This window comes from Neopelma chrysocephalum, unplaced genomic scaffold (assembly GCF_003984885.1).
Source record: "Neopelma chrysocephalum unplaced genomic scaffold, ASM398488v2 Primary Assembly neopelma1_68, whole genome shotgun sequence".
Lineage (NCBI taxonomy): Eukaryota > Metazoa > Chordata > Aves > Passeriformes > Pipridae > Neopelma > Neopelma chrysocephalum.
Genome location: NW_020897727.1, coordinates 8114276 through 8132014, shown reverse-complemented (window position 1 = coordinate 8132014; position 17739 = coordinate 8114276). Strand labels below are relative to the sequence as shown.

The 17739-nt window shown below is 46.4% G+C and overlaps 1 protein-coding gene across 1 annotated transcript in view; it reads left to right on the top strand.

Moving 5' to 3' along the window:
* The first annotated feature begins 3692 nt into the window (after positions 1-3692).
* The window catches only part of ATP2C2 (ATPase secretory pathway Ca2+ transporting 2), a 26252-nt gene continuing 12205 nt past the window's right edge, over positions 3693-17739 (top strand). Inside the window, exons 1-12 of the mRNA XM_027685046.1 lie at positions 3693-3791; positions 9349-9459; positions 10293-10409; positions 12188-12277; positions 12364-12399; positions 12494-12555; positions 13689-13797; positions 13874-14023; positions 14413-14481; positions 15453-15528; positions 15769-15835; positions 17043-17167. Of these exons, the coding sequence (XP_027540847.1) occupies positions 3693-3791; positions 9349-9459; positions 10293-10409; positions 12188-12277; positions 12364-12399; positions 12494-12555; positions 13689-13797; positions 13874-14023; positions 14413-14481; positions 15453-15528; positions 15769-15835; positions 17043-17167 (1111 nt within the window). The remainder of the gene's footprint in view (positions 3792-9348; positions 9460-10292; positions 10410-12187; positions 12278-12363; positions 12400-12493; positions 12556-13688; positions 13798-13873; positions 14024-14412; positions 14482-15452; positions 15529-15768; positions 15836-17042; positions 17168-17739) is intronic.

The following is a 17739-nucleotide window of genomic DNA, read 5'->3' as shown; positions in this document are numbered from 1 at the left end:
GCTGTCGGTGCATCCAAGAAACCAACTACTGGAATCAACAGAAGGATCAACATAATAGGTCTTCAAGAAGTCTAGAATTATAAAAATTGCTCTATTTCTGACTGCCTGGTTTAGGGCTCCCTGAAGCTCTGTGGAGCAGGAGTGTTCTGGTTACCTTCAGTAAGTTGTCCCATGAGTTGAAGAGCAGTGAAGAAGCCCACGAGGTGAAGACAACCCATAAAAAAATCTTTGAAGAGTGATGTGACACAGCAGGGATTTGTTCATACAGGGGGTTATTTTCTTCTCCCACCTCACAGTGCCTACACAGGCTGGATTTCTCTCTGGAGTTGGGGTTGGGTGAGCCTTGGTTGTCTGTCTATGGCAAAAGGATTTACAGCATCATTTAGGATCCTTTAAAGGTAGACAATAAAACCCACTTTTTGCTGGTGGGTCTGCAAGGTAAATCCTATTTCTTCCCATTATTTTCTCCTTCTTGTTACCTTTCTACACAGACAGAACAGCAAGAACCACAGGAGAAGCCATGGAAAAAAAAAAGACCTTTAGAGCATGTCCCATATGGAGATGTGGATGGTGGGGTTCATTTCACCCACCAGGTGAGTGTCCCAATTTAAGCAGTGGAGACTGTGCAAAAAGAAACCAAGAGCTTTAATTAAATTCTTCCTTCCTCATTCCACACCTAGGGACAGACCTAAGGATTTCACTCAGCCTTTATCAGTAGCATTGACAAGATGGAAAGGAACCACAGCCCAAAACTCTGTTCTTTGCATTTATAACCAGGAGCAGGGGATGTTCTGCCTGGGGGCTCAGGAAAACCCCAACTTGAAAGTGAAGTATTTGGATTTTTGGGTAGCAGCAAACTCAATTCTACCCATGCAGCAGAGTTTTTTTCCCTCAAGGTGGCACAAGAGGAACAAGAGTGTGACAAGCCCTTGTTCAGGCAGGGAAGCAGGTGAAGGAGCTAAGAACTGGAGCTTTATTATCCAATTAAATAAGAACTATTATAAGGGCACTGTCGTTGGGCTGTGTGTTATGCTTTTATAGTGTGAAAATGATGTGTTGTACCAGAGTGAAGAAATATAACTTGTTTAAGTGTTGTTTTCTTTACATTATAGTCCTGATTCAGTTTATTCCCAGCATTTTCTGAGCCAAGACATAGCAAAATACATGAATTTTTCATTAGATTTCTTAACAGGCAAAAATCAAAAGCAGCAAGAAAACGAAACTTGAGTCCATTCAGCAATTTCACAGAGCAGCAAACACCAAGAGCAATATTTTCTTTCTGCATTTATTCCATTTCACTGGTGCTGAAATGGAATTTCACGTTACAGAACCGAAGGAACATAAAGATGACAGAGAGGGGCTGTGGTCTTGAGCCCAAAAAGCACTGTTCCTCCCAGGCTGCCAGCCTGCTGGGTAACAAACCACCCTGCACTGATGATTGTGGTGCATTATGATGCTCATCAACTCGTGTTTCTCCTTTTCCATGCCCTGTTTGTTTTGGTATTTCTGTTATACCACTCACTGCATCGCTCCCCCTCCCTGACCCAGGATGTGGCACCTCAGCATTGTCCACATTAGTGGATTCTGCATTTTGTGTTTGTGTCCATAAGCAGCCATTTTTTTTGCCAAGGAGATGAAGTTAAATAAGGAAAGCACCAGGCTGATGCTCAGTTAGCAGCGGTGTCAGCAGCACTTGGCTAATGAGAGCCACACTGGGGCTGCCCAAGCCATGGACTCACGGTGCACAGAGCCCCAGGATGTCCAGGCTCCTCATGGGCAGCAGCTTCAGGGATGATAGGTGAGGATTTGGGATGAGAAAAGCAAGAACTAAACCTAAGGGAAAAGTTTTTTTCTACCTGCCTATAAAGGGGGGAGACGATTTTCACCACTTTTCTCGCAGAGACACGAGGATTTGGAGTGATCCCAAAGCTATGGCTGCTGCAAACACACTCGGATGAGCAGGAGAAGGTGTTCCCAGGCAGGCAGTGCTGCTGTGCCTTGTCAGGAGCACAGCAGGGCCAGCTGGCCATGCTCCAGGCCCTTGGAACAGCTGCAGAAGGGGGGATCAGTGTGAAAGCATAAATGAGCTCTGAGGGGTTTCACCTCCTAATTCCCTTACATTTCCATAATATCCAAATCCCTGTGTACCCCTGGGCTGCTCCAAGTCCCAGATAAGCACCTTACCTAAACCCTGGGAAGGGCCTGGATGTGAGATTCCCAAAAATCAGAGCCCAGTATTATCCCTGGATCCTTTCCCATGGGAAGGAGGGCTGTTGAGACGCTGCAGGAACTTCCTTCATCTGCCTGACGCATCCAGTTTGGATCCTTACAAAAGTGTTGCTCAACAGGGAGCCGAGGGATTTGGGAAGCACCAGCTGCGTTTTACGAGAACACGGCTCTTTGCAGGGTGTTTCCCAACCCCTTTGTTTTCTCCTCAGTCTGGGAAGAAGCCCCTCCCTCCACAGGGTGCTCTCTGTAGCTGCATGGTGCCAGGGGAGTGTCCCGCGGGGCTCATCAGCTTTTGCTGGAGCTGGGAGATGCAAATGAGCAACGCTGAAATTCTCCAGGGGAAAACACCGGTTTGGGGGAAATTGGCCAGGTTTTGGGTACCGTGGGCTGTCACACAGGTGAGAATCTGGGGTCTTGGCCTCATCATGGTCTACGTGTCACTACCTGCTCCAGGGCTGTGAAGCTGTCATCTGGATCTCCTTGGAGAAAACTATTTTCCTGCAGGAAATTGCATGTCTATTTTCCTCCTGCTGGGAATGACATCTATTCCCTTGATGCAGTTTTTACTGTCAAAGGAGTATCTTAATCTCATAGTTTACACCTCAGAGACAATTTAAGTGTAAGTGAATCCCACAGTCATGATGCCTGGGGGAGGATGTAGTTCTCATGGTGCCAACCAGAGCATGATGCTCCCTGACAGGCAGCCATAAATCTTTGGAAATGATGTAACTGGTGAACTTTATCAATCATGGAATGATAGAACCACAGAGTATCCTGAGTTGGAAGGGACCCATAGGAATCATCACAGTCCAGCTCCTGACAATGAAGTCCAACTTCAGCTGCATCTTGCGATCCACCATGAAAGCACAAATAAAACACTGTGGTTTTATAAATGATCATCACAAATTCCCACATCACACATTCATGCCCCGTCCCTGATGCAAATACTTATAAATACCGGCCTTCTGCTGACTGGAGCATTTCCTAAGGAGGATTACCCCAGCCTGGAAGTTTACAAACAGGCTGGGCAGTGTGTGTAACCTGTCCTGCCTCTGCACACAGCAGCCTTGGCAAAACACCTTCCCTATCTGCTGCCCGGGATGTGGCACCGCCGACGCTCCTCCCGCAACAATCTTCCAGAGGGCGGAGGAAAACCTCAACCTGCTCTTCAGGTGCTGTCACACACACACACATATCGAGTTCACTCGTGTCCCAGGCACGGCGTCAAACACATCCAGGCTCCCCTAGCTGGGTTTTATGGGCAGCACCCTGCCGTGGCTCCGAGGGTGTGCAGCCTCCTCCGGCACCGCCGGCCGAAGGCGTGACTTGGCGGCAGGTAAAGGTGCCTCTCCCCGCAGGTAACTCCAGCCCTGAGCTCACAGGGGAATTGGAGCCAGCGCTTCCAGCAGCCGGTGGCCCCATCCCGGTGGCCCTGGGGCGCTTCCCGCTGCGGCGCAGAGAAGATGGGAGAAGGGATTTTCACCAAACTCTTCCAGAAAAGGTCGTTTCTCCGCTTCGTGCAGAAGTATCAGCCCCTTGGAAGCGGAGAGCCGGAAGAGGAGGTGAGGATTGCCTGTGCCTCTTGCCTGGACCTGCTGAAATAGTTTGTGTAATTGGGGTTAATTTTGTCTACTTTGTTTCCTTCGTCCCACCGGTAACTCGATATTGCTACCGCTGCGCTCTCCCCTCTCTGAGCAGCGGAGTCACTCCCTGTGCAAGGAGGGGTGAGATTAATGTTGTTTACCAGGCAGTGGGGAGCACTGGGGAGCCTTGCTTTTATGCAATACTCGCAGGACATGAAGCTCAGGCCTGAGTCCTGCCCAGGAACATTGTTCTCTGCACTGAGGAGGCTCAAAATTAAGGAAGTGTGGAAGAGCACACACCATGTGGCTGTGGGTGCTGTGTGAGCTCTGGAGTGTGGGCACAACGTGCCAGCACTGCCCCAGCAGAGGGGAAATGAAGAGCAAGGCTCATAACCCTGTCCCCAGGGGTCCCCTGGTCAGTGGTGGAGGGGCTGTGACCCCTCAGGCTGTGACCCTCAGGCTGTGCTGTTGCTGCTGTCAATGCTGGTAACGAGTGGCCAAGAACAGCTTTGGCTCAGATCTGCAGAGTCCACTTGGAAGTGATGCTTTCTTTTCCTCCAAAAATGCTGGTGTAGAGCACTGATGTCCCCACCCTGCTCTCACTACCTGTCCTTGGTGCAGATGGACCAAAAAGTGGCCACTGGTGGTTTGGGTGACACATTTGCTGTTCTCCTCATTTTTTCATCACAAAATTTTCAGGTCTGGGATTATGTGATTGTTTGCTCAGCACAGAGTTTTCCATGGCCCAAGCCCTATTTTTTTCTCCCACATGACAGATTGGTTGGGTGCTCTCTCACGTGAACCCCATTTGTCCAAATCCTTCAGCACGTGGCGTTAAGCCCTCACTCCCATCCCAACGAGCGCCATCCACACACAAGGAGATATTCCTGTGCTTTTCCTTACTGTCTGACTGAGGCCTTTTCTCAGATGACATTTCAGCTAATCCCCTGCTCTCTTCTGAGTCTCGTCTGTCCAGTGTGGGGGTTGGTGAGTGTTACAGGGAGAAGAAAATAATGCATTGAACTCTTACCCTGTGCACCACACAGTGGGTTAGGAGATACTGCTCTACATTGCTCACAAAGAGCCCAAAATCCCAGGAAAAGATGATCTTGATGAGGTCACAGAGAATATCTGTACCCTGGTTTGATGGGAAGCTGAGATTTCTGATCATACATAGGCAAGAGGCCACTGGCAATTAGTCTGGCTTGTTCCTTGGCTACACCATTTCTGCTGTGAGACAATAAATAATGACATGTATTTACTTACAAATCTAAACCCCTCTTGAATTTTACCTCTGGTCCATGCAGAGAGCAATGTGTGCATAACAGGACAGGGAGACAACCTGAGTTTTGGTACAGGATAGGGAGTAGACAGCAGTGTGAAATGAAAATAGGAACTTGATAAATAAGGAACTTAGTCTCAGTTAATGATTTAGGCTGGTAAATGACTCACATTTTCCCTACTCGATGGTATTTTGCTTCTTTACTTGAAAATACTTGCAGAACACTTAAGTATTTTGGTCCAAGGGTTGTGCTGGGCCTTAAAGGTGGATGGGTGTCCAGGTGATCTGGTAGGATTCTGGCCTGGATAAATGTACAAACTGGGCTGTGAAGGAAAAGCCTCAATGCTGGTCACTGTGAGGTGATGGTCATTTCAGAGGCTCTGGGGATGGTGTCACCTGGAGATGGCAGGACACTGACCCTGCACATCAAAGCACAGGCACAGCCTGTGTCCAGATTGCTGTGTGTGGTTCCATCTCCATTTCTGCAGTGCCTCGTTCAGAATCAGGGACATTTTTTGTGGGGACAATTTGCAGTTTACACGAATTGTGTGTTTTCCTGCAGAAACCTGAAGAACAACCAAAGATTTTTCTTCTGAGCATCTCAATGTGTATGTGGGGGGTGTGGGGGGTTGTGTGTGCACATGCACAGTCACAAGTACCTGTGTGTGTGTGTGTGAAGGTGAGAGAAAAACCTGTGCACTGCTTCTTTACATCACCTTTTCTCTCTGACCACGTACCAGGGTCACCCCTGTAGCCCCAGGGAGCCTGGTGAGTACAGTCCCTGTTTCAGAAGGAGCTGCCTCCTACCCCAGGGACATCTTGCAGTAGATTTTAATGCAATAAGATCTTCTTCAGAGTTTCTTCAGAGCTTCTTCAGAGCTGCCAGGACTTTTCCTTCGCAGTTGTTTTGTTCCTCCTCACCCTTTCGATCCTTTCCCCCACAACACTTGATCCACTCAGGATTCATTAGCCATGAGATGGAGTACAGGTACTTCCCAGCCCTGTCCTACCCCCAGGACCAAATTAGTATCTCCGTTTGTGTCAAGGCTTTTTTGCATTCCAGGTTTCACACCAGGGAACATTTATCTCCTGGAGACTTTCAGAGGCTCTGTATCCTCCTGGATATGCAGAGCATCCTTATCAGAATAGTTTTATTATCATACAGGTACTTATTTTTTTTGTATGCCCTAAATTAAACTAAATAGTGCAGCTTTGCTTCCAGGTGAGGAAAAGAAGACCACGGGTTTTCCTCTTAACAGGGCCTGACCTTACACACACCTGTGTGTTTTCAGTCTCTTAGAGGTGTCAAGCCCAGTTCCTCACAACTGAAAAGCTTCCAGCAGGCGAGGAGTTAAATCCTTCTCTCCAGCTCCCACAGGTTTTTGGGCTGAGGGCTACAGCCCCTCCCTCCCAAGAGACCTTATGTAGGAATTTGTCTTAAACTCCTGGATTTTGGTTTTCTTTTTAACCTGACTGGGAGTGGCTTGGGTGAGTGAGGAGGCTCCTTGACTGGGATCACTGTTGGCTGTGGAGCTGCAGCAACTGGGTTTTCCTGCAGGGATGGAAAAGCTTCTTTCAGCTCGAAGGACTTTGCTTTACATTAAAGGGAGTTGGAAGATTTCATTTTATTTAATTTTTTGGGAGGAGGGAAGGGGGAAATCCATGTTTGAGCAGGAGCAAGAGGGCAGAGAGGGTGAGGAGAGTGGGATGTGCAGCTGGGGGCCATTTGCCCGAGATTTGGGCACTGCCCACCCAGCCTGAGTCAGTAACACTGGGGCCAACTTAAAATCCAGGGAATTGTTTTAAACAAGCTTTTCTGGAAAACCCTTGGCTTTTTGAACAATCAAAGGGACTATTTTGAGGTTTATATCTGCAACCAGATGCCTTGTTTCATGTAAAAAATGTTGGAATTCTGGGATAGACGTTTTACAGGGGAGTGAGAAACTCTATGTGAGAGGAGCTGAAACCACTGTGGTGGGTGGGAAAGAGCTGGGAGCTTGGATAGGCAAGCCCAGCAGGGCAACCTCTCCTTTGCAGGGCTGAGGGTTGCTCTGGGTTGGATTCTGAATTGTTCCTGCACCCCTGAGACAGAGGCGTTTTGCCTGTCCTGTCCACAAAAAAAACCCAGCCATGTAAAGGGCTTTGGAGGGGATGATTTGATTTATTTATTACATCTTTGGTAAGGATGAAGTTTATGTTCTAAGGATAAAGTTAAAGGGTAGCTTGTAGACTAAATAACCCAGCCCACTCTGGATTACAGTACATTAACTGGTCCAAAGCAATCTCAGACTCGGGAAAAGAATATGCAAAGTCTCAGTAAAGGCAGAGGTGGGGGAAAATCCCGAGAACTGATCTTTTGGGCTGTGTGCCAGAGTACACAAAAAGGGCTGTGTGCTCTGCAGAAAGTCCTATGCTCTCTTCCTCCCACATGGGCTGCTCAGCGTGACAATTGATGGATTGTTTCGGGATGAGGGATGTGCAGGTACCTCCAAGGTGGCTCCCGGCCCCCACCAGCTGCTCTTTACAGCCTCCAGTATTTCCTGAGCTTGCAAAGCAATAGATAAATTGATAACTAGCTTTTTGTTACTTCTTCCTGCCCTGCTGTATGGAGTTGTGCACTCGTGTGCCTAAAGGATAAAGGTTATAAAAGTAAATGGATAATGTGGATAACACACATCTGCTTTGCAACGTAAATAGAAAAGCAAGTGATGCTCAAGGAGAGGTTTGTTTATGAAGAAGTTTGCTCAGGACACTGCCTGGTGCCCAGCATCCATGGGGTGGGATGTGAAAAGGGGCTCTGCACTGGCAGAATGTTGCAGAGGAGGAGGGAGATGGGGTCCCACTGCTGCTTTTCCAACCTTTGCATCACTGGGGCTGTTCATCTGCTGGGAAAATCCCAGGTGTAAGCCAACCACTACAAGTGGACTCATCCCAATAAAGCTATTCCTTTCCCCACAGCCCCTGGCTGTCAACATTTTCAATGAAACCACATACAGCTTGGGCACATCCATGGTTTTTGTCATTTAATTCCTCCACACTTTTTTGAAGGTAAATATTAGTGATAGAGGGGGGCCCTGATTGCTCCACTGCCTCTGGGGACTGCAGGCATGTCATCCTCATGCCCAGGTCTCTTCCTGCCCTCCAGCTGCTTTAATTAAAATTTAAACTCCTTCAAGGCAAGTCTATACCTTGATATCTGAGTGTGTCACCTGCAGCACAGAGGAGCCTGTAGAAGCCACGTTAATTAGGATGGTAATGAATGCAGGGATGTGTCTATCCATGACAGCCCTGGGTTTTCTCCCCACCAAGTCCTTCCATCTCCTTAGGCACATGGATGGCTCTCAGGCTTGCAGTGTCTGGATGTCAACAAAGTTGCAGGAGACTGATGAATTTACACAACCAGAACACACAAATATGGATATAAATCATCAGTTTTAAACATGAAAGGACTTTTTTTTGCCCCTTCTAGAGATGCCTGTTAAGGAGATGTTGAAATAAGGGTGATGTCCAGTGCTAGTTTGGCTCAGAAAAGGGAACCAATACTGCAGCTTCTTTGGGCAAAGTGTGGTCACCAGTGTGAGGGAATCATGAGAGTAGGAAAACCTTTGGAGATCTTGGCCCAAGATGCTGAGGTTTGGGGAGTCTATTTTTGATAAGAAAATGAGGCATCTTGAAAGGAAAGAGAGATTGGGGTGCTGAGACCTTGGGCTGCCTGGATGGAGCAAGAAGATTTTTCCTGCTTGGAAGCATCTGTGCAATCAGTGGTGGAGCAAAACAGCCCTGCATTTGGGAGAGGAGATTTTGCTCTATCTGCTGGCTCAGAGATTTTCCTAGCTCACATTTTCAGTTCATTTATTATGTCTTTAACAAGGGGAAAGGGTTTTTTCCTTACTCTGAGTGCTGAGTGTGCAGTGGGCCGGTGAGACATTGAGATGGAGAAATGCTCATCTGGGACAGGACACCTCAAACAGCACAGCCTGGCACACTTTTCTCATCAGCAGCTTCTCTTTTTGGCTACTCAGCTCCTGATGGCCTTTCTTCCACTACAAGAATGACACCTGGCTTCGAGGCTGTAATCAGGATTAATTAGTGGATGGTATAAAGCTGTGATTTGGGAAGTGTTGTAGCTAATTGAAGCTGCACATCTGTCATGGTGAGGGAAGGGAGTGGGATAAAGGGAAGGAGCAAAGGTGTGCTGAAATGCTTTCATTTGCTCTGCTCTCACCTAACGATTGCTTTGTCTTGTTTACTCAGCCCCCTGCCGAGTGTGAGCTGAAAATAATCGAGCAGGAGAAGGAGGTGACAGTTGTGCCCCCGAAAGATGCCTGTAAATGCCACAAGGAAGACTTGGCAAGAGCTCTGAACGTAAGGATTTGTGCGGGTCTTTGCCAACATGGGATGCAGGTGGTGGGATCTGCCTGTGGGAAGGGGCTGAGCAGCAAAACAGGTCTTTAATTCTCATGCAAACTCCTGGAGTACCTAATTCCTCTACATTTACATGGGATGAATCCTTTCCGTGGATGGGCTCGAGGGTCAGCATCGGGAATTTGGACTTTGTTTGTCTCAGGGAAGGGTTTCACTGAAGTGAACTGCTCTGTGGGTGAAAGAATTCCCTTGACCAGCCTGGAAAACCGAGCCCTGGCAGGGGCTGAGGCTGAGGAGGGGCCCCAGCAGCACAGGCTGCATAGCTCAGACAGTGGGATTCAGGGAGGAAACAGCCAGGGAAAGTTGTAATGCTTGGCTATATTGTGGTTTCTGACCTCAGTGTTTTTTTAAATCCAGGTAAAACAGCTCTTATCCCGTCTCATTTGGTTCTCTTTGAATTTTGTCAGAGTATTTTTATTTTAATGCTTTTCTTTAAATATACAGTGAAACCAGAAATCGATTCTTTCCTTTACTATTTTAGATTTCTAATTTGTTACCTACTGTTGGGTCTCTCCCTTTTGGAAATACATTTTTTTTTTAATTAACTTGTGCTTACTTTAAGGTTTTCTGTAATGGTTGATCGTAAAGTTTTATAGTTTAATGAAAATAAATAACTAAAGAGAAAAAGAGTGGGCAGATTTATTTTTTTGTGGGGAACTGAGCCATGAATGTCTTGCTCAGTCTGCTTACAGGGGTTTAACATAACCTTGCCTAAATAAGTTTTCCGAAACAATATATAATATTTGGGTTGGGGTTGGGTTTTTTCCCTCTAGGTTGATTTACAGACTGGACTGTCTGAGTTTTCCGTGCTCCAGCGCAGGTTAAAACACGGCTGGAATGAATTTTCAGTAGAAAAGAAGGAACCGATATGGAAGAAATATCTGGACCAGGTAAGGGATTTTCTGCACAGATTCTCATTTCCTGGCAAAGTCCCCTGGCTGAGAGTGTCTCTGCATTGAACTATTCAGAGTTTCTACTTCCAGAGGTTCTGTTCCAGGGACAGACTGTGCCCTGGACACAGAAACTGTTCGTTCCCTGGGAAAACCACTGTGAGGTCCTGATGCAGAGTGTGAAGATAACATCTTCTAGTAGAAATAAACCTTTTTATCTCCACACAGCCCACAAATCAAAAGCTGTATCAAAAATCAAGATCAGTGCCCTGATTGCTGGAGCATATTTATTCCCTTTAAGGCAAGTGATAAAATCATGAAAGGTTTGAGGAGAACCAGTAGCAACTGAAAGCTGCTCTGATTTTTGGCTGCCACAGTGAGGGAAAGGCCTAAACCTCCAGTGAAGGGGCAGCTGTGGAGCCCAGGGCAGTGTCAGTGATATCAGTGATACATCAGTGACAGAATCATTCACATACAGTGCCAGGAACTGTGAAGATCCATGATTTCATGCCAACTTCCCCAAAAAGCCAGGCAGAAGGTGGTATTTGCAATCTTGTCTTCCCTCAGCTGAGTCATCCTTGAGTTTTGCTTTTATTAACTACTTCTCATAACTATTTAAAGCATCTTTCACCTTTTAGAGCTTTTCACTAAACAAGAAGAGTCTATTTTGTTTGGTTTTATTTTTTATTTTCAACCAGTAATTTGACTGATTTTATCCTTGCTTAATTGAATCACGAAGATTTGAGTTGCTTTGAAAGACTTCACTTTTATTTCATTATTTATCACTTTTTTCTGTATGATTGGTATTCTTTAAGCTCTTGGTAATCATCTCTACATCTCTTCAATTGAGATGCTGTTTTTTTTCTACTCAACCTTAACAAGCAGTTTCTCTTACAGGGGGCACCAAAGGAATTCTTTGGGGCATCTCTGAGCCTCCTGCAACCTGTTGGTGTCTCTGGAGGAGCTGCTGCTGGAGTCCCACTCCATTTACATCCTGCACTTAAGCATCATCCCTCAGCAGACACTTACTGTGTCTTTTTACAGCTGCTATTTTTGCAAACATCCCCTTTGCCCCAGTTTTCTAAAGACAAGTGGAGGGATTTTCACCTTTGGTTTCAGCAAGGAATACATTTAAACCCTGGCTTTCCTACTGAGCATCTCCACACATCTGTCACCCAAAACAGGCAGTTTTTCTTTATCTACTTAATTCCTTTCCAACAATTCCCACGTTTGCTCAATGGAGATGTAACGTTCTCAGGTAGGAGAATGGGCCTTAAAATCCATGTTTAGAAGTGAAAAAGTGAATACCTGACTCCCACAACCTCGGTCCAATGAAGAGCTGAGCAGATTAATTAAAGAAAAAATGAAAAAAAAATGAAAAAAAAAAAAGAGGATTTTTGGTTTCAAATTCTAAAAAGACAGTAAAGTCTTTGTTTGTACTTATTGTGCATCCAAGGAGCTTTTGGAGTCAGCCCTGTGCTGTGTGTCTGCAAAGGGGAGCACTGCCTGTGCAAAGAGGGAAAAACTGAGGAAACTTTTGTCTTTTGGCGTGAGTCTTGTCCTGCTGGTCCCCAAACCACCCTGTACAGGATTGGGATTTACAGATGCCTGGTTGCAGGTGCTGCACCCCCTGTCTGGGCAGAGCAATGTTGCTGCACGAGCAAGGAGGGTCCCTGCAGCAAAACCACACCTGAATCCTTCCTGCTGAGCTCTGCACCAGCTCAGCTTCAGCAGCTCCATATTTAATTTCATATTGCAACTTGTTCTTGTTTTTTCAGTTCAAAAGCCCCCTCATCCTCCTGCTGCTGGCCTCAGCTCTGGTGAGTGTCATCACAAAGGAATATGAGGATGCAGCAAGCATCACCATGGTAGGTGGGGACCTCTCCTGCATCCCAACCTTTGGATGGCTCCCCGAGGTGGTGTATCCACATCTGTAACTCCTCCTTGTTCACAGGCCGTGCTCATCGTGGTCACCGTGGCCTTCATCCAGGTAGGTTATCCAGAGCTCAATTCCATGGCCATGGCTGTTAGGGGCGAGCCCTCTCCTGTAACTCCTGGCTTTCTTCTCCTTTCTCCTTTAAAAGGAATATCGCTCAGAAAAATCTCTGGAAGAACTCAACAAGCTGGTGCCCCCAGAGTGCAACTGGTGAGACATTCCTGCTGCAGGGGTTTGGCAGGGATGGGGGTAGGAGTGCAGAACCACCAGGTGAAGAAAATTCCTTCAGGTTGTTGTGGACATAATGAGACCCTAGTCCTCTGGAGGGATGGCACTGTGTGTGGGTGCAGCTGCAAGTCATAGGAAAAGGGGATGAAATAATTAAAATAGGCACCCTGTGTTTGAATAAGTGCTCAGAGACGGGAAGGTTGCAGAAATGTTCCACTCCACACCCTGCATAAAGATCCCTGCAGCCTCCTGTGTGTCACTGATTCCCTGGGCAGGGAAAACCTCACCTGTGTATTTTTGGGGGACTTTAGGGTAGCTTTACCCCTAAAAGATTGGCACAAACCAGCACAGGAGTGGAGGTGCACGTGGGCTGGGGTTCCTCGCTGCCTGTTTCTGTACACAACCGTCAGGCACACAGGAGCACGGCAGTTCCACAGCCCCTGGAGCAGCTGCAGGGTGTGTGAGATCTTGCTGCCCCGAGGGCTTTGATGTTTGCTATCAGTGCCTTAAATTACAGGAAAAGTTCTTCCTATTTAAGTCTCCCCAAGTCAGTTTTGTCACGGCCAACATAAATAAGCGTTGAGGCTCAGGGAAGCCTGGCCCTGCCAAAGAGGTGTGGGGTTTTCCTCTGGTCCAAAGTTCACCCTGGTTTGGAGCTTACAAACCCCACTGTTGGTTCTTTATTTATTTATGATATGACACCATAAGCATCTGACCGTTTGGAAGGCTGTACTTTGAATGCAACAGTGGAATGCCAGGGCTAATTGTAGCTTTAAAAAGCTTCCTTTTGGGTTAAAGAATCTGCATTTCATTATTTAGAGCATGAAAGCACACCCTCTTGTCACTCCTATCTACTGTCTAAATACTGTGTAATTCACTTATTGCAGAAATGTAAATCATCCATAACCTGCCCTTCTGTTTATGAATTAAAACTGAGTCTAAACTGAACATAACCCTCTTCTCATCATTATGAGGATTTCATGTTCTTATTTACATTGGAAGTTCTTCGGGGCAAGACTTCTTCTTTTCCTGCCAGTCACATTCCCAAGCCTGCAGGAGGAATAAAAACCTCACAGTCTGGTTTGCTTTGTTCTTTTTCCATTTATCTGATGTAGCCTAAGGGAAGGGAAACTGCAGCATCTTCTAGCACGAGAGCTGGTGCCTGGAGATATCATCTACCTGTCTGTTGGAGACAGGGTTCCTGCAGACCTCAGGCTGATAGAGGTAAATACAGCTATGGAAGAGCCTGGCTTGGAAATTCCTTGTCCTAACGGTGCCAGAAAAGTGTCTCTTTAATTAGGTTACAGATCTGCTGGTGGATGAATCCAGTTTTACTGGAGAAGCTGAGCCTTGCAACAAGACTGACACTGTGTTGCTGGAAGCTGGAGACATAACCACACTGAGCAATGTTGTTTTCATGGGGACCCTGGTGCAATACGGGAAGGGAAAAGTGAGTCCTGACATCATCCATCCTTTCCTTGGCATTAGTTACAGATTCTTTCGGTGTGGGCATGGAGTGATAGCACAAAGGGGAATGACTTTGAGCTGACAGAGGGCAGGTTTAGATTAGATATTATGATTATTTACTGTGAGGGTGGTGAAGCCCTGGTACAGGTTGCCCAGAGAAGCTGTGGCTGCCCCATCCCTGGGAGTGTCCAAGGCCTGGTTGGACAGGGCTTGAAGTAACCTGGTCTAGTGGAAGGTGTCCCTGCCTATGGCAGGGCTTGGAATAAGATGAGATTTAAGGTCCCTTCCAACCCAAACCATTTTGGGACTCTATGACTCTCTAGATTTTTTTCATCTCCATCTCCTTTTTTTTTTTTTTTTCCTTTTTTTCAGGGCATAGTTATCGGCACAGGTGAAAGTTCCCAGTTTGGCGAGGTGTTCAAAATGATGCGAGCTGAAGAGGTAACACAGTCTGTGTCTGTGGAAATGCTGGATGTCCTGGATGACAGTTTGTGAGCAGGAGCAGTCCCAAGAGTTAATGCTCTGGGTTCAGTTCTGTTCCTGCTACAAAATGCCTGTGTGACTGGGTGACCAAAAGTGCTGTATCTGAAAGAGAAGGTTATTAGCAGGAGTTAGGCTTCTAAATCCAGACTTGTGATATGTAGCTTGTATCTAATTTCATAGTCACCTAAAAATTTTGGTTTCTTCTTTTTTTATTTTGCACACGTATTTTCCAGTAGGTATAAAAAAACTTTAACTTCTACATGTCAAGATCTCACCAGTCAGATCTCTGAACTAACACAGATGAGGGTCTAGAAACTAATTAACTCTTGATCCATTTACACAAGAAATCACAGGAAAGCAGAAGCAGCCACTTTTCTGTGCTGCTGTGATGCTCTGCAGGTCTCTGCAAAGCGCTGCTGCAGAACAGGAGCTCAGGTCTGGTACCTTCCTGGGCCTGAAACTTTCCCTGAGCTGGCTCAGTGGAGGAGAAGGGTCTGCTCAGGTCTGCCAGGTCACAGACAGGCTGACCCTGGCCTGGAGAAGGGAGCACAGACCATGGGGATGGGGTTCAGACTTTTTATCCCTGTCCCAGAGGCTTTGCACACACATTTTCCAGTCCTAGACTCAATCACTAAGGACCTTTCCAGATTGGTCTGTCTCTACCTTGTCTCCCCAGCTGCAAACTAATGTGATTAATTCATCTCCCACTTTTTTTGCCTGTCTTGAGTGCATTGAGGCAGACTCACTCCCTGCAGGATGGTCTGTGCCCAACAGACCCTGTTGGGATTTGGGTGGGGTAAGCACTGGGTAACTGTAGGGACCATGGAAAGGATGAGCAGGACTGTGTGGATCAGTTGTTCTGGGCTGACAAGAATCTTCTGATCCCACATAACAAGCAAAGAAAACCGGATATTCTCTGATTTTTCCAGACTCCCAAGACACCTCTCCAGAAAAACATGGACAGACTGGGGAAGCAGCTCAGCCTGTTCTCCTTTGGCATAATTGGTGAGTGGGACACAATGCTGGCACTGGCACGGTCAGCTGTGGAATCCCTCTGTGCTCCAGGGCTGCTTTCCCAGAAGTCCTTGTTAATGTAGGTTACCTGGACTTCGGGGGTTTAAGAGGAGACAACTCTGAAGGAGTTGTCTATATTTCGGTGTCTGTTGCACTTAATTTCTAAAACAAGAAGGTTACAGATTTATGAATTTCTTTAAGTTTTTTTTAATGGGATTGTTTCCCCCCCAGGTCTGATAATGCTCATCGGGTGGTTACAAGGGAAGCGTCTCCTCAGCATGTTCACCATTGGAGTCAGGTGAGGGCTGGAGAGCACCTTTCTCCTTAATTTCTAATGAAACACATCCCAGGGAATTCCTCATTCAAAACAATGGACATTTCACAAAAGAGAACCTGAGTAAGACCCTTCCTAAGTACATATTGCTCTTGCACTGGTGACATTAATGTGAGCTTTAAACAGAGATTAGAAGAACAAAAGATTGAGAGTTTATTTAATTTTCAAAATTGGCATTTTGAAAATCTTCACTAGTATCTCTACCTCATCATGCTGTGAATGCCCTTTCCTATCTGTACTGTGAATTTAAGTGGGAGTGTAGCAACAGCAAATATTACTCTTTGCTGTTCTTACTGGACTTACGTCTAAAGATATGAATGAACAATTTGTGCAGCATAAAAGAGCATGCACAACCTCTTAATCAAACATAATAAACCATGTTACTACATTTCAGTAGTCCCCATAAACCATCTTACTTGGGGTTGTCATGGCTCTAAAATCGATTCTTAAAAAACTGTTCTATGGAAATTAAAACAAAACCCAGGATGAGGGGACAACAGAGAAGCCAAAATGGCTCAGTGCCACCTTCCTGTCTGCCAGGGCACGTGGTGGCAAAGAAAAGTGGTTAATCCTGAGTTTTGGAGAGCAGCCTATGGTTTTGAAAGCCCTCCTTGATTATATTTTGCACAGACCTAAAACCATTCAGACTTTCCCAAGGAATATCTAATATTGGACATGCAGACTGTGGCTGGATTTTTCCAGCATATCAGGTGTGGAAGGTTTTGGTTTTGGTATTGCACCAATTGGGGAGATCTGGAGAGCTGGTCCTGCCCCTCCATAGTGGGTAAGAGAAGAGATGAGGGGCTGCATGTGGCCAGGAGCCAGAAGCTAATGTGTGAGCCATGATGCCAAGGAATATTCAACTTCCATCCTCAGAAAGTTAAATAAACGAAATGAAATCCAACCACTAAATCCCTGCTTAGCCAGAAATTAATGCTGTTTGGCAATGTAAAGAAGAAAAATAATTGCTCTGTCAAAAATCATCCAGAAAAAGGTTGAAGGGTTGGACAAATATCCTGGGTTTGTATTTAGAGAGAGCCAGGAGTCCCAGTGGTGCTCCCAGGCAGACACTCAGAAAAATTCATGGCATGGAAATGTTCCTGTGGCACATTTTGGTCAGTATTTGTTGTTTGACCCCTTGCTGAAGCTGTTGTGTCTCTGTTGTCCCCAGCCTGGCAGTGGCTGCCATCCCTGAGGGCCTTCCCATCGTGGTCACAGTCACCCTGGTGCTGGGAGTTCTCCGGATGGCCAAGAAAAAGGTCATTGTGAAGAAGCTGCCCATAGTAGAAACATTAGGTAAGGCTGCCAAGGGGCCATGCAGCTCAGTCACCTTCCAGGCTCCAAAATCTGAGCCATGGGCTGACCCCGTGAGCCTTGGTTTGATTAAAAACATAAATTTGGAATATGCTTGCTGGGACAGAGCAATCCACTCAATTAAATATGTTCTACTCTGTGTTTCTCACCTTTTCCCCTCATTTTAGTGATATGAACACAGGCAGATGCTTGGAATGATTCAACTTGAGCCATGGTCCACAGGGAACAGACATACATGCCCTGCTTGGGTTAAAAGCTTGGTTTTTCCCTCCTCTCCATGCTCTGGGATCATCCTGCAAGTCCATCCTGTCCATTTCTTCAATGTCTGGCTAAAAACCTTCCAACCTCAAATCAAGCCTGGCAGCATAAACAAATTTCTCCTTCTGCAGCCTGGGTGGCCATCTCCCTGATATCCAAAAAGTCATGGAGAGCAGGGACAGAGAGACCTTGAGAAGGCATCCTGCCCATCCTCAGAACATCAGAGCAGAATGAACCAGAATGAAATCATTCTTCCACCTCCCCTTATCTTCAAATGGGCCCTTACTCCCAGGTGG